The sequence below is a fragment of the Cupressus sempervirens genome, chromosome 7, assembly GCF_028749045.1.
Source record: "Cupressus sempervirens isolate cs-2001-9-10 chromosome 7, ASM2874904v1, whole genome shotgun sequence".
Classification (NCBI taxonomy): Eukaryota; Viridiplantae; Streptophyta; class Pinopsida; order Cupressales; family Cupressaceae; genus Cupressus; species Cupressus sempervirens.
In genome coordinates, this window is record NC_143124.1 from 589,472,745 (window position 1) to 589,486,399 (window position 13,655).

The window sequence follows — 13,655 nt, forward strand, 5'->3', positions numbered from 1 at the left end:
AAAGCCTTCCAAATAGCCTTGAACACCATTGGATTACTAAGTCTCCTTTCCTATACACTTATCACAAGTAGGTCATTCTACACACTCTATTAAGAACATTTTGTATATAAAAAACTAACCTATCAACTCTTTAACCCTTGTTCAATTTCGACAACCACTGAACTTTTTGTATAGATGTCTTTAACCATGATCAATCCTATCTACTAGGATTTGACCATTGACCAATTGTGTCCCCTCATCAACCTAACAAGGCAACTCAACCACATGCTCTGCTACATAGAACCAAACAAAGTTGTTGTCAAAGATCACATCTATTCATATACATCTCCACATCCCCTTACCTCCCAATCAATCACCTAGGAAACTTTCAGATCCTCTAGTTAGTGACTTACAAAATGCGCCACTAGCCCCTCCATCTCCTGTGTCTGTTTTGATGGGGATTTAATGATATTCTATCCCCCTTCAAACCTCATTTGACGTTTTTCTTTCATCCAACAAGTTTGCTACTACCTTCATCAATCATTGGAAAGCTACAAGTATCCTAATTTAGCTACTCTAATGAAAATTCATTCCTTGTTTGATTTCTCTTACTCACCCTTAAAAAGATGTAATATCCCTGCCCAAATCTGATTGAAAACTTGCTATATTTGTTTTTTAAAATTTTGTCAAACACTTGTACAGCAAAGGGATATATGACTGATTTTATTTTCAGTTTGTTTTCAGAATAAGAAAGATGACTTCTAATATCATAGGATGACTCAAAATGACTTCTCTTCCGCTTAGTCTACACCTAACATGAAATGCAACTCTTTTTTTGTTCTTTCTTGATGCAATATATGACATCTATTCAATGCAAATTAACACTTACAGCCAAGTGACATTATGTCAAACAGTTGGCATGCAACTAACATGATATTTCAAACTTTAAATTGATATTTTGCTGATATAAAAAATTCTGATATAAAATCAGGTTAAATGCCTTCAACAATCTAACTAGATTGTCCACACAGAACCATGTAGATATATTTTTAGATAATGCATAAACATGAAGATAAAATGGAGGGAACCTGAAATGGGTAGGCAGCTTTTAAACTGATCAGAATCTGTCATGCACTGTAGTGGTATTGTTCACAGCATTGTAGCAATACTACTCACGACCACTGTAGCGATAACACCATTCATGATTCCTGGAGCGATGGCACTGTAGCAGATGGGTATAAACTTCCTACTATGCCTCCGTATTAGCTGCTTAACTCCTTCCAAAGTGCAGATAAAATGAGGGCATCGAATGACCCTTAAATCTGAAGTGTATCATCTTCATGAATTGCTGCAAAAACTCAGTAAGCTTCAATGAGATGACTGAAATATCACCTCCAGCAAATGCAACAATATCAACTAATAGTTTCACAGCCCCAAAGTTGCCAATCAAAGAGAATTATCGTTCTCAATGACTAAAATGTCCTGTAGAAACCCTTGGCTCCACAAGTGCACAAGCAAATGTCGATATCAAATCTGGATGCCCTACAATGAGGCTCTCTCCTCTATTTATTCTATTCTTTCACCCCTTTTAGAAGAACATAAAATATTATTTTATTGTACTTTTCTAGAAGCTTCCTCCTTTCCAACAATAATTAGTTGTGCTTCTAGAAGATTCCCTTTTCCATATAATATAATATTATTTTAGTGACTTATGTTTTAATATTTATTTTAGTCACTTTATAATTAAATTAATTAAATATAAAGTCACCTTTTAATTTAAAAATTATTTAATGACTTTATAAGAAATTAATTTAATTATTTCACCTTATTTCTCCACTTAGCCTTCAAAGAATGAAAGGCTAAGAACTCAATTGAGAGGCTAAAAAGATGGGTACATTACAGTCCGCCCCTCTGGAAATTGCTTGTCCCCAAGCAATCTCAACTCTGGATGTTGCACAATCTCTTCACTCTCCCATGTAGCATCCTCAATAGGTAGGTCCTTCCATTTAATCAAATATTCTCTAATGACACGGCTTCTCAACTGTTTCTCTCTAAAATCTAATATAGCCTCTAGTATCAAAATCAACTTACCCTCATCATCTAAGGGTGGTAGAACCGCAGAAGAAACCACATGATGTCCCAATGCCTTCTTGAGGCGTGATACATGGAAAATATTGTGCACTTTGCTGTCCACCGGCAACTCTAGCTCAAGAGCCACCTCAGCCACACGCCTAATGACCCGAAAGGATCCATAGTATCACGGCTTGAGCTTCTTTGCACCACTCTTCTTGAGAGTAGACTATTTGTAGGGCTGCAACATCAAATACACCATGTCTCCAACCTCAAAAGAGCATTCCACTCTCTTCTGATCTGCATACTGTTTTTGTTGGTTTTGTGCTTTCCGGATGTTTTCACGAAGAGCCCTCATGATATCCTGATCTTCCTCTAACATGTCTCCAGCACTAGGCACTCTACTATCACTCATCAACAAATCAAGAAAGCTAGGAGCCTCATAACCATACAAGGCCATGAATGGTCTCATCTAAATAGAAAGATGGTAAGTGGTATTGTAGCAGTACTCACAAAGGTATATCCACTTAACCCACCCTTTTTGCTGCCCAGCAATATAATTTCTGAGGTACCCTTCCACCCATTTGTTGACTATCTCCGTCTATCCATCTGTCTGAGGGTGGTAACTAGTACTCGAAGAAAGCTCGGTCCCACACAATCTAAAAAGCTCCTGCCAGAAATTGCTCATAAACCAACTGTCTCAGTCACTAACAATATTTTGTGGCAATCCATGCAATCTAAACACCTCACGAAAGAATAGTTCGGCAACCTATGTGGCTGAATATGAAATAGTGACCGGAAAGAAATGTGCAAACTTGGTCAAGCGATCAACCACCACATATACGCAATCCTTACCTTGCGCTTTTGGCAACCTTGTGATGAAGTCCATGGATATACATTCTGACTTCCTATCTGGAATTGGGAGTGGCTGTAATAAACCAACAGGATATGTATGGTCCTGTTTGCTCTACTAACAAACAACACACTCCCTAACATATCGTAGAACATCAGATTTTAGTCCCTTCCAAGTGAACCTCTCTCGAACCTGTTGAAAGGTTTTGAAATACCCGGGATGGCCTGCCAATGGTGAATCATGAAAGGACCTAATACTATGTTCTTTACTTCTGATCCTGGAGTCAAGAAGATCTTCCCCTTGTAAATGATAAGATCATTCACCACCGTGTACCTATCATCCTGCAGTGACCCATCAATAATACCTAAAGCCCAAGAATCCTTAGCATATTCTGCGACAATCAAATGATTCCAATCCTCTGAAACCTCAGCCATAGAGCTCAAATGTGGTCGGCGAGACAAGGCATCAGCAACTATATTCTGTGAACCTTTGACAAAAGAAATGTCAAAGTCATAAGATTGCAACTTGCTTACCCACTTCTACTGACGGTCATTAAGATCCCGCTACCCAAGGAAATGTCTCAAGCTATTATGGTTTGTTTTTACAATGAACTTACTACCCACTAAGTACTGCCTGAACTTGCCCAATGCATGCATAATGGCCAACATTTCCTTGTCATATATATTGTAGCTCCTCTCAAGACCTCTCAACTTCCTACTCTCATATGCAATTGGATGTTTGTCTTGTATAACGACAGCTCCAATCCCCTCACCTAAAGCGTCACACTGCAACTCAAAGGGTTTAGTAAAATCAGGCAATGCAAGCACTAGGCAAGTAGTCATAAGTTGTTTGAACATCTCAAAGCATTCCTGTGCCTCATGAGTCCAAACAAAAGCCCCTTTCTTGGTCAAATCTATAAGTGGTGTTGCATGGCGAGAATACCAATTGACAAATCTGTGATAAAATCCACATTAAGCCCAAGAATCCTCTAAATTGTGTCAGATTCATCGAAGTAGGCCACTCAACAATTGCCTTGACCTTATCTGGATCCATCCAAACTCCTTCTGCACTAATTGTATGACCCAAATATAATAATTTTGTCATGCCCAAGTCACATTTAGATTCCTTGGCATATAGAGATTTGTTTCCAAGAATACTCAAAACTATGTCAAGATGTGCAAGATGCTCTTCCCATATCCTACTATAAACCAAGATATCATCAAAGAAGACTAACACAAATCGCCTCAACTGTGAATGAAATACCCTATTCACAATAGACTGGAATGTAGCAGGGGCATTGGTTAGCCCAAACGGCATAACCACAAACTCAAAATGTCCACAGTGGCAACGAAAAGTTGTCTTCTCAATATCTTCTTCCCTCACATGAATTTGGTGGTAACCCGATCTCAAATCAATTTTGGAGAAGTACTTGGCACCATGCAATTCATCAATCAACTCATCAATCCTTGGAATGGGATATCTGTTCTTGATTGTTCTCTTGTTAAGCATTCTGTAATCAATACACATCCTTAGAATACCATCCTTCTTTTTAACCAATACTATTGATGAAGCAAAAGATGACTTACTTGGTCTAATATGCCCCATAGCTAGCAACTCCTTGATAGTTTTTTCTATCTCATCTTTGAGCCGCTTAGGGTGCCTGTAGGGAATGAATATTACGGGCTTAGCGCCCTCCGCCAATTCGATGATGTGCTCTATCTCTCTATCTAGAGGTCTACCGGGTGGAATCTCGCTAAAGACCTTATCATGCTTGATCCTCAACTCTTGTATATCAGGAGGATAAACAAATTTTTGCTGCTCTTCCTGTGTTGGCTTCAAAACACAACCTGCTGCCCACACAACCATGTCATGACGCATGAGACATTCCATTTTCCTAAAAGAAATAGTCTTGCAACTAGTGTCTCTGAATGTTTTCAACACATGAGTTTTTCCATCCATCTCAAATCTCATTTCCATCTGACGAAGGTTGAGGGTGAATATTCCTATGTCATGTAACCATGTCATTCCCAAAACCATATATGTGTCTCTCATGTTCACCGCATAAAAATTTGCCTTGCACTCATAATTATTCAAGCGCATGGGCAAATTTGAAATCATCTTGTCACACCTAAGAGTGTAACCATCAGCAACCTTAACTCGAATTCCCTCAAACTCCTCAGTGTGTATACCACGCCTCTCAACAAGCCTAGCATCAATGAAATTGTGTGTCGCACCTATATCAAGAAGGGTAATAATCATTTGACCAGCAAGAACCCCTCGCATCCTAAAAGACCCTTCTCGCTAAATACTAGTGAGACGAGCCTCTTTAAGCTTCACTTCTTCCTCTAATTCTTCATCATGTTCTGATTTTTTTGATTTTAAATCATTAATTTCAGATTGTTGGTTTGAATCAAAAACTTCAATTAGTGCCCACATTGCACGATTTGACTTTCCCTCAGGTTTCATAGGGCAATCATGGTTAATATCATATGGTCCCTTACAATAGAAGCATAATTTCCTCTTCCTTAAATCATTAAGAGTCTCACGATCAAACCGAAAAATAGACTTACCTTTAGCTTTGTCCTCCTTCTTAGGAAACTTCTTGTTGTCACGATTGGAAAATGTTCCCTTTGATGTAAACTTGCCGGTAGGGGCAATGAACTCCATGCTTTGTGCCTTCTTCATTGCTTCCGATAGTGAGGGAGGATCGAAAGCTTTCAACCAACCCTTCAATGGCTCCATCAATCCTTCCATGAATAAGACCACCAATCTTCTTTCACGGATGTTAGGAACCATGACCGATAACTGTTGGAAGTCATTCACATAAGCATCAAGGGAACCATGCTGATTTAGTTGTGCCAATTCACGGAAACTCACCTTAGGGTCTTTGACATCAAACCTTTCAATCAGCCTGTTGGTAAACTCCTCATATGTAGTGATAAGGTTGTGTCCAAGAGTGACTAAACCATAATACCACCACTCGTGCGCAGCTCCTTCAAGATGTAGTGTGGCAAATCTTATGGCATCCTCTTCAAGCATTGGTCTCAAAGAAAGATAATTATCAAGCTTTTGAACCCAAGACCTAGCTGTGCATTTGTTACTTCCATCATAGTAAGGCATGGAAATCTTACCAAGTGTTTGTTGATAGTCATTTCTTGGAGCATAGTGATCATTCCTTCCTCCTCTCCTATTTCTTTGATTCATGAATTGATCACATGTTCATATTTCTCTCATATCAGGAGGGAGAGTGGTATACTCCAAGTAGGCATATCTGGCTTCGTCTCCAAAAGAAATAGCTGGAACAACATGTGGTTGTTCTTCTCTTGGTGTAAAGGTGGGAAAAAGAGGCCTAGAGGTCAATCCTCTAGTATCTTCAGCGCGATGTATAGACCTTTCCTCATTAACTCCACTATGTTCAGCTGCGTCTTGATTTTGAGTGGCTTGCTGATCCATTTTTGCTAATAAGCGTGACATCATATCAAGCATGGTATCAAATTTTGAATTGTTTTGCCGGTATCTCTTTCTCTTAATGCTTCTGAGAATGTATCCCCTTCAACCTGAGGATTCTAATATTGTTGTCTCTGTTGTTCCCTTTTATAACATCTGATTTCTCTCTCACTCATCTGCTATTTGACTAACCACAGGATGGCAGGCTGAAAGCTCTGATACCACTGTAATATCCCTGCCCAAATCTGATTGAAAACTTGCTATATTTGTTTTTAGAAATTTTGTCAAACACTTGTACAGCAGAGGGATATATGACTGATTTTATTTTCAGTTTGTTTTCAGAATAAGAAAGATGACTTCTAATATCATAGGATGACTGAAAATGACTTCTCTTCAGGTTAGTCTACACCTAACATGAAATGCAACTACTTTTTTGTTCTTTCTTGATGAAATATATGACATCTATTCAATGCAAATTAACACTTACACCCAAGTGACATTATGTCAAACAGTTGGCATGCAACTAGCATGATATTTCAAACTTCAAATTGATATTTTGCTGATATAAAAATTCTGATATAAAATCAGGTTACAATGCCTTCAACAATCTAATTAGATTGTCTTATAAAATCAGGTTACAATGCCTTCAACAATCTAACTAGACTGTCCATACAGAACCATGTAGATGTATTTTTAGATAATGCATAGACATGAAGATTAAATGGAGGAAACCTAAGATGGGTAGGCAGCTTTTAAACTGATCAGAATCTATCATGCACTGTAGCGGTATTGTTCACAGCATTGTAGCAATACTACTCACGAACATTATAGCAATAACACCATTCACGACTCTTGGAGCGATGGCACTGTAGCAAATGGGTATAAACTTCCTACTATGCCTCCGAATTAGCTACTTAACTCCTTCCAAAGTGCAGATAAAATGAGGGCATCAAATGACCCTTAAACTTTAAGTGTATCATCTTCATGAATTGCTGCAAAAACTCAATAAGCTTCAATGAGATGACTGAAATATCACCTCCAGCAAATGCAACAATATCAGATGATAGTTTCACAGCCTCAAAGTTGCCAATCAAAGAGAATTATCGTTCTCAATGACTAAAATGTCCTACAGAAACCCTTGGCTCCACAAGTGCACAAGCAAATGTCGATATCAAATCTAGATGCCCTACAATGAGGCTCTCTCCTCTATTCATTCTATTCCTTCACCCCTTCTAGAAGAACATAAAATATTATTTTATTGCACTTTTCTAGAAGCTTCCTCCTTTCCAACAATAATTAGTTGTGCTTCTAGAAGATTCTCTTTTCCATATAATATAATATTATTTTAGTGACTTATGATTTAATATTTATTTAGTCACTTTATAATTAAATTAATTAAATATAAAGTCACCTTTTAATTTAAAAATTATTTAATGACTTTATAAGAAATTAATTTAGTTATTTCACCTTATTTCTCCACTCAGCCTTCAAAGAATGAAAGGCTAAGAACTCCATTGAGAGGCTAAAAAGATGGGGACATTACAAAAGATGTCTTACAATTTAACCCTTGAATGTCTTTTTGTTTTATTTATGTGGCTTCTCAATCATGTGCATTGATATTTATGGAGCATATGTAATGAAATTTTTAATTGATAAAAAAAATCAATAGTGATGCTCATATAATGTGTGATGTACATGTGTGCACGTAATTCTTCAGTAGTGGTGTGGTCAAATGTTATTTACATCAAGGGAAATTGAATTGATTTAGCAGAATTAATGTCAAAAGTTTTGTATTTTTAAACTAGGTTCAATGTGGATATTTATTTGAACATATTTTTGTGGGCAAGTGCACCAATATTACAAATCCACAAGATGATCAGTAGAAGCCATTACGCATCTTTCATGATCTTCTAAAAAAAATAGTTTTCAAAATCAAGATAGCAACTTCTCAGTTTCATAGTCTCTAAGCATAGTATTTGTTCCCAGAGAAAGGAAAAGCCATCATGCACATGTAGTTACCTAAAGGACTTGAGGAACTATGATAATTTCTTGGAAAACTGAACACTATTAGTGATTGTGACCCTGAATCCACCTGTCAAAACCTCTCAATGATCTCAAGAAAAATACTAAATCAATTTGGACACCTCTCGAGATCCACTCTCCAACCTCACAATGACACTAGACCTCTCATACATTACATCTCATTCAAATGAGCATCCATCAAAAAAGCACTTGTTCAAAAGTTTGAAAAAGGACACAAACAAGTTATATACTACAGCATTCATACCCTCTTGCACTATTAGACACATGATTCAAACAAAAAGATTGGATGCTTGATAATAGTATTAGAAACCAAAAATATTAAAACATTGTTAAATCAAACCACCATGGTAATCATCCCATAATACCCACTCCAATACTTTCTATGCAGATCATACATTTCTTCAAAAAAAATTGGCAAATGGAAGACTTCTTATGGAATTCAAAATGCTCATTGCATCACAGAAGGCGATTAAACAGAAAGTAATAGTAAACCACCTAACAGCCAAGGCAACAAAAGATAGACAAGAACTTTGCCAAATGTTGACCAACAAAGACATTGTGCTTCTTGACCAGGCTGAGACCACAATAAAGTACTAACCTCTTAATTAGTGTTAACTAGATAATCACCACATATTTCCTACTTCACATTGATATTCATTGGATTTATAATTTTATACCTTATAGAAAAATTCAACCCACTATACAACCTGACATTTCCATCACACCTTATCATTGTTCTTTTTGTAAATAAAAGTATACGAATATTTCTAGGAGCATTAAATTGAGAATAAGTATAGCTGAGCACTGAATTACAAAACATAGATACAGCCACTGCAAGAAGTTGTACTATAATATAATTAAAACACTAAGAAGTTAGTAATTTTTGTGGTTTTGCAATATCCTACAATGATTATAGATTGCCAGTAATAATTTGAATATCCTTAGATATTTATCACGGGAAATGTTTGGTCAAATGAATTTTTTGTACTGATTGTTGGTACAGTACTATTATTGTGATAAATAAACCAAATCATACTACAACTAACAGCAACTCAGCATATAAAAATGCCAATATCATATGGGTTGAACTCCAGCACCTACATGCTACTATTACAAGGAGAACAAACAAGCTAGGTTGTCAGAGAAGAAAAAGTAACAAGATGCCGTTTCTCAACACATTTTATAGTCTCTTCAAGAGAGTGATAGGATCTGATTGCTTGTCTTGCCCTCTAGGTAAAGGCATTGGCATTGGCTCTCAATACTAGAGATGGGTCTAAATCAATTGCACTGAAGATCACAACTGCAGGGAACAAATTTCCAATGATGCACCAATAGCACTTATTCTTGCAATTTATACTAGAGAGGAATTCTGTTGTGATAAGAGATCAAATTTGTATACAAGGAAGGTGATGGACTCGAATGAATTCATTCAACAAATTCCCACAATGCCCTATTTGTCACCTACTGTGAAATTAGTTATCTTAATGAGAAATGCATCCGAGTTCTAATATTTCTAGACCTTAAACACTTCATCAAGAGTCCCTGCTTGGTATATGACTATCCATTACATGGTTTATTGGTTGAAACCCCTTTACCAAAGCAAAGGCAGGTGAAGGTCAAACCCAGGTAATGGAGCATTGCATTTGAAATGTATTGCAGGAAACAGGAATATTTTTGCCACATATACATTGCATCAGCTTTCAGGTACATGTCCTACAGGTGAAAGTATCGGTAATTATGCAATATCAATGTAAATATTGTCAAGTTGGCATAAACCTAAGTCTCAAGTCGGCATTAAAGTTATTTAGTAATTGAGTGAAGGTACGCTTAGGTAGGATTACAAGCTTCAAATAAATGGAAGATCGAACTTACATGGAAGTCGATAGCTTGGATTGCTACATCCATAGTAAAACTCTGAAAACCTTGAATTCCAGAGATTTTTTCTTGAACGGCCTTCAGTCTGCAATATAATAAGAAATATGACAAATTATCATCTTATATACACAAAACCTCGGCATTGTTTTGGGATCTTTGTTCAATAAGTTGCTGACATTGCACATGTAGTTTAATCCGCCTTTAATTTATGTTTTAGTAAAATTTACAATTATTGAACATTGTCATTCTATACCCTGAAAACTAATTAAACTAGCGAAGTAGAATGCAAATGGGCCTAAATCAAACTTGATAAGGAAAAAAGACAAAAGATATTTAGCTTAATTTGATAATAAATGAATTGAGTTACCTTCTTACCAGCAAGCGAAAAAACAAAAAAAAATTGAAATGGTTGAAAATTTTATTGTGAAAAATAACCCTAAGATTATCAACGTGTGCGTCAAATTAAATTATGATTAGTCGGAATTCAACTGCATAGTTTGAGTCGATATGGATGGATGAAAATTGGCATGAAACTATTTATCTGAATTCCCATAAATCAATCGTATAACCCTATGACTAAAGAAACAGAGAAACGGTGGGAAAAGAAAAAGAAAATAATACATACAGGCACACCGTCCAATTCTCTGATTCTTAATTCGCGAGCGGTGAGGTTGCTGTTAATCTTGTCCGCCTAAGGAATGACAAGTAAAGAGAAAAGAGGTGAGTAGGTTGATGTTAAAAACATTAAATAGAAATCAAAAAATTAGATTTTCACAGTTCGTAATAATGAGAGGAAGTTTTTCGTGAAAAAATTGCGTTTATATCCATAAATATTCATTCAAGACTACATTCCATGATCTATTATGGAGGATTATGCAGATGGAATTGTGCCTGATGATGTTGATCGAGGGAGCGGCTGAGTGCAACGGATACTAAGGCCATGAGAAGCAGCAATGCTGCGCACACAAGAGAAAGTGTGAGGGTGGGGAGCGGAACGGAGATCCCGATCCCGATCCCTCTCCCTCTCCCTTTCCCCTTCCCTTTCCCTTTTCTAAGAAGCAATATCCTGCGCCTCTGTATCTCCTTTGCCATTGCCATCTTATTCCCAGCTCCATGTCGCCATCCACTTATCCAACTACACCAACCTCGAACACAATAGCAATGCCCCTCATTCATTCATGCAAAACACTCGCCTGATTTTGCCAAATTCACCGAAACAACAAATGCGAAAACGAAAAGTAAATGGAGAGAGCCGATGAAGATGAGGAAGAACGAGGAGAAGGAGAAGAAATTAGTAAGAAGCCCATGATTCAACCGCCCGCATATGCTACTTGCCCTGCCAGAATCGGCAGAACAAGTCACCGCTTCTTAATTTAGCGCCCGCGTCTATCTGGCAGTCCGCATTTTATAGCATGCGGAACTGGGTCGTAATTTCCAAGCATTCAAGGCCGGCGAACAAAAAAACAGCTATAATTGTTACAAAATTGGCTTCCCTTGTCGAGTCAACTTTTGGCTTCTTTTACGCTACTGCCAAAATTTTATTGGTTCGGATACTATAGCATCCATGTGATCTTATTTTGAAGTTTCATTTAGCCAATGAAATACTCAAATATAATGTTTCTTTATACTATATATGTTATTCATTTTTCTAAAAATATAATTATTTGCAATTCTATTTGTTTGTACAATGAACATGAGTGTTCAAGCTTTTTAATAAACTTTTAGTTCATCAAAAAATAAAATATTTCTATTGAACTTTATTGTGCACACTTATAGCACAATGGCAGACATTCTTGTGAAATCTCAAAAATCAGAAAAGATCTACAAATATGTACCAAACTGAGTGGTCATAGTGTTAACATTTAATGCCCTCCTTGAATTTAGGCATTTTCTTCGACAAAAATCAACTACAAAAATCAACTACATATCAGATTTTTGTGGTTTTGAATTTCATTCTCATGTCCACTTTTGTTTTTTGTACAGCCTTGTAAGACTAGGAGCAATTGTACAAGCACGTTGACACATTTAACCAAATCATAAGGGAGTGTGTCTTGCTGAGCACTGATTATTTCATTTATGATGCTAAGAGTCACATTAATTGTATAGCGGTGGTCTTTAAAGAGCCATGCTATTTGTTCTATACATTGGTTTGATGTCAATTTGCAAATATATAATGCTAGTTACAGCTATGAAACATTTCCCATTTAAATGCTACCAATTTAATGTGTATTGATGTCTATGTAGGTAAATTGAATTTTCATTAATATCGGTCCTATTAAATTCTTTGTTTACCGCATACTTTATTAAATTCCCAAGATCTCTTACGTGTTTCAAAAGCCTTTGAACATCTTCATCTGGTTCTCTCAACCACAAAGACGCCATTTTCCTCATCCACGAGGGGACCTCGCTCTTCTTTTGTAGCTCCGAGGATTGAAAGGTATGAAGAACTTTGTACACTAGATTCAAATTTGTTCGCTCTGTGATCTATGTTTCAGCTTGTGATTATTATATTCTGTCCTCCAATTTGTTGGCATTTAATCTAAATGTAACAACATATCACATTCTTCTTCAAATTTACTCCAGAATCATTGCATCTTAACAATATAAGTATAATTTTTTGGGGTTTTTCCATAAATGTTATATTTAAAATTATCATATTTCATTTGAATGAAAAAAAAAGCCATACTTTGAAATGAGAAATAGGTTTAGTAGACAAATTTGGTAGAAAAATGTGGCGCTCCTTATATTTCTGGACAAATTTTCATTTTCCTTAACCCATTTTTTTAAGCCAAAAGAATGCCTATTTCCCTGCAAAAACAATTATCTATGATTTTGGGGTATGTTTAAATGAAGACTTTATTATTTTGAATCAAATATTAAATTGTTCCAAATCAACTTGTGACACTTTGATTCTGTCTAACTATAAAAACCTAGAAAAATTTGCATAGAATTTTCTCTTTTAGAAGGGATTTCAACTTTCAAATGAATTGAACCCCTATAAACTTTGGAAAAAAATGTGGCCTGAAATTTGTTGCATTTTTTATAAATTCTAAAAACCATTTGAGTTAAAGAATGCCAAAAAATAGAGGATTTTTAGCATGTTGCATTGACCGAAATGCCATAAGAGTAATTCTCCTACTCCTAGGCTTTACTTACAACTTGTTAGACAATTTTCCCAATAGGCCCAATACGTTTTCCAACACTTCTACAACAGGGAAGCCATAAAGTCACAAAGTGGATGTTGAACTTGGAGATCTCTGGTCCCTTTACTTTTTCTATGGTTTGCAGCAACCTTCCCTGTCTTCCTTCCATTAATTTGTTAGATTATTTCCTTAGATTCATGCTATCTTTTGCTTCATCCAATTCCATGTAAAATTTTGTCAGGAGA

The 13,655-nt window shown here is 36.4% G+C and overlaps 1 protein-coding gene across 2 annotated transcripts in view; it reads right to left on the reverse strand.

Annotated features, from left to right (window-relative positions):
* The window catches only part of LOC149548126 (O-fucosyltransferase 6-like), a 142,528-nt gene extending 130,736 nt beyond the window's left edge, over positions 1–11,792 (reverse strand). Inside the window, exons 1-3 of one of the 2 annotated variants that reach the window (XM_089792155.1) lie at positions 11,159–11,792; positions 10,893–10,958; positions 10,265–10,352 (exon numbers count right to left, since the gene is read on the reverse strand). In XM_089792155.1, coding sequence (XP_089648281.1) covers positions 10,265–10,352; positions 10,893–10,958; positions 11,159–11,443 — 439 coding nt within the window. In that variant the 5' untranslated portion in view covers positions 11,444–11,792. The remainder of the gene's footprint in view (positions 1–10,264; positions 10,353–10,892; positions 10,959–11,158) is intronic. The other variant, XM_089792156.1, reaches the window with a different exon arrangement.
* Positions 11,793–13,655: the final 1,863 nt, after the last annotated feature.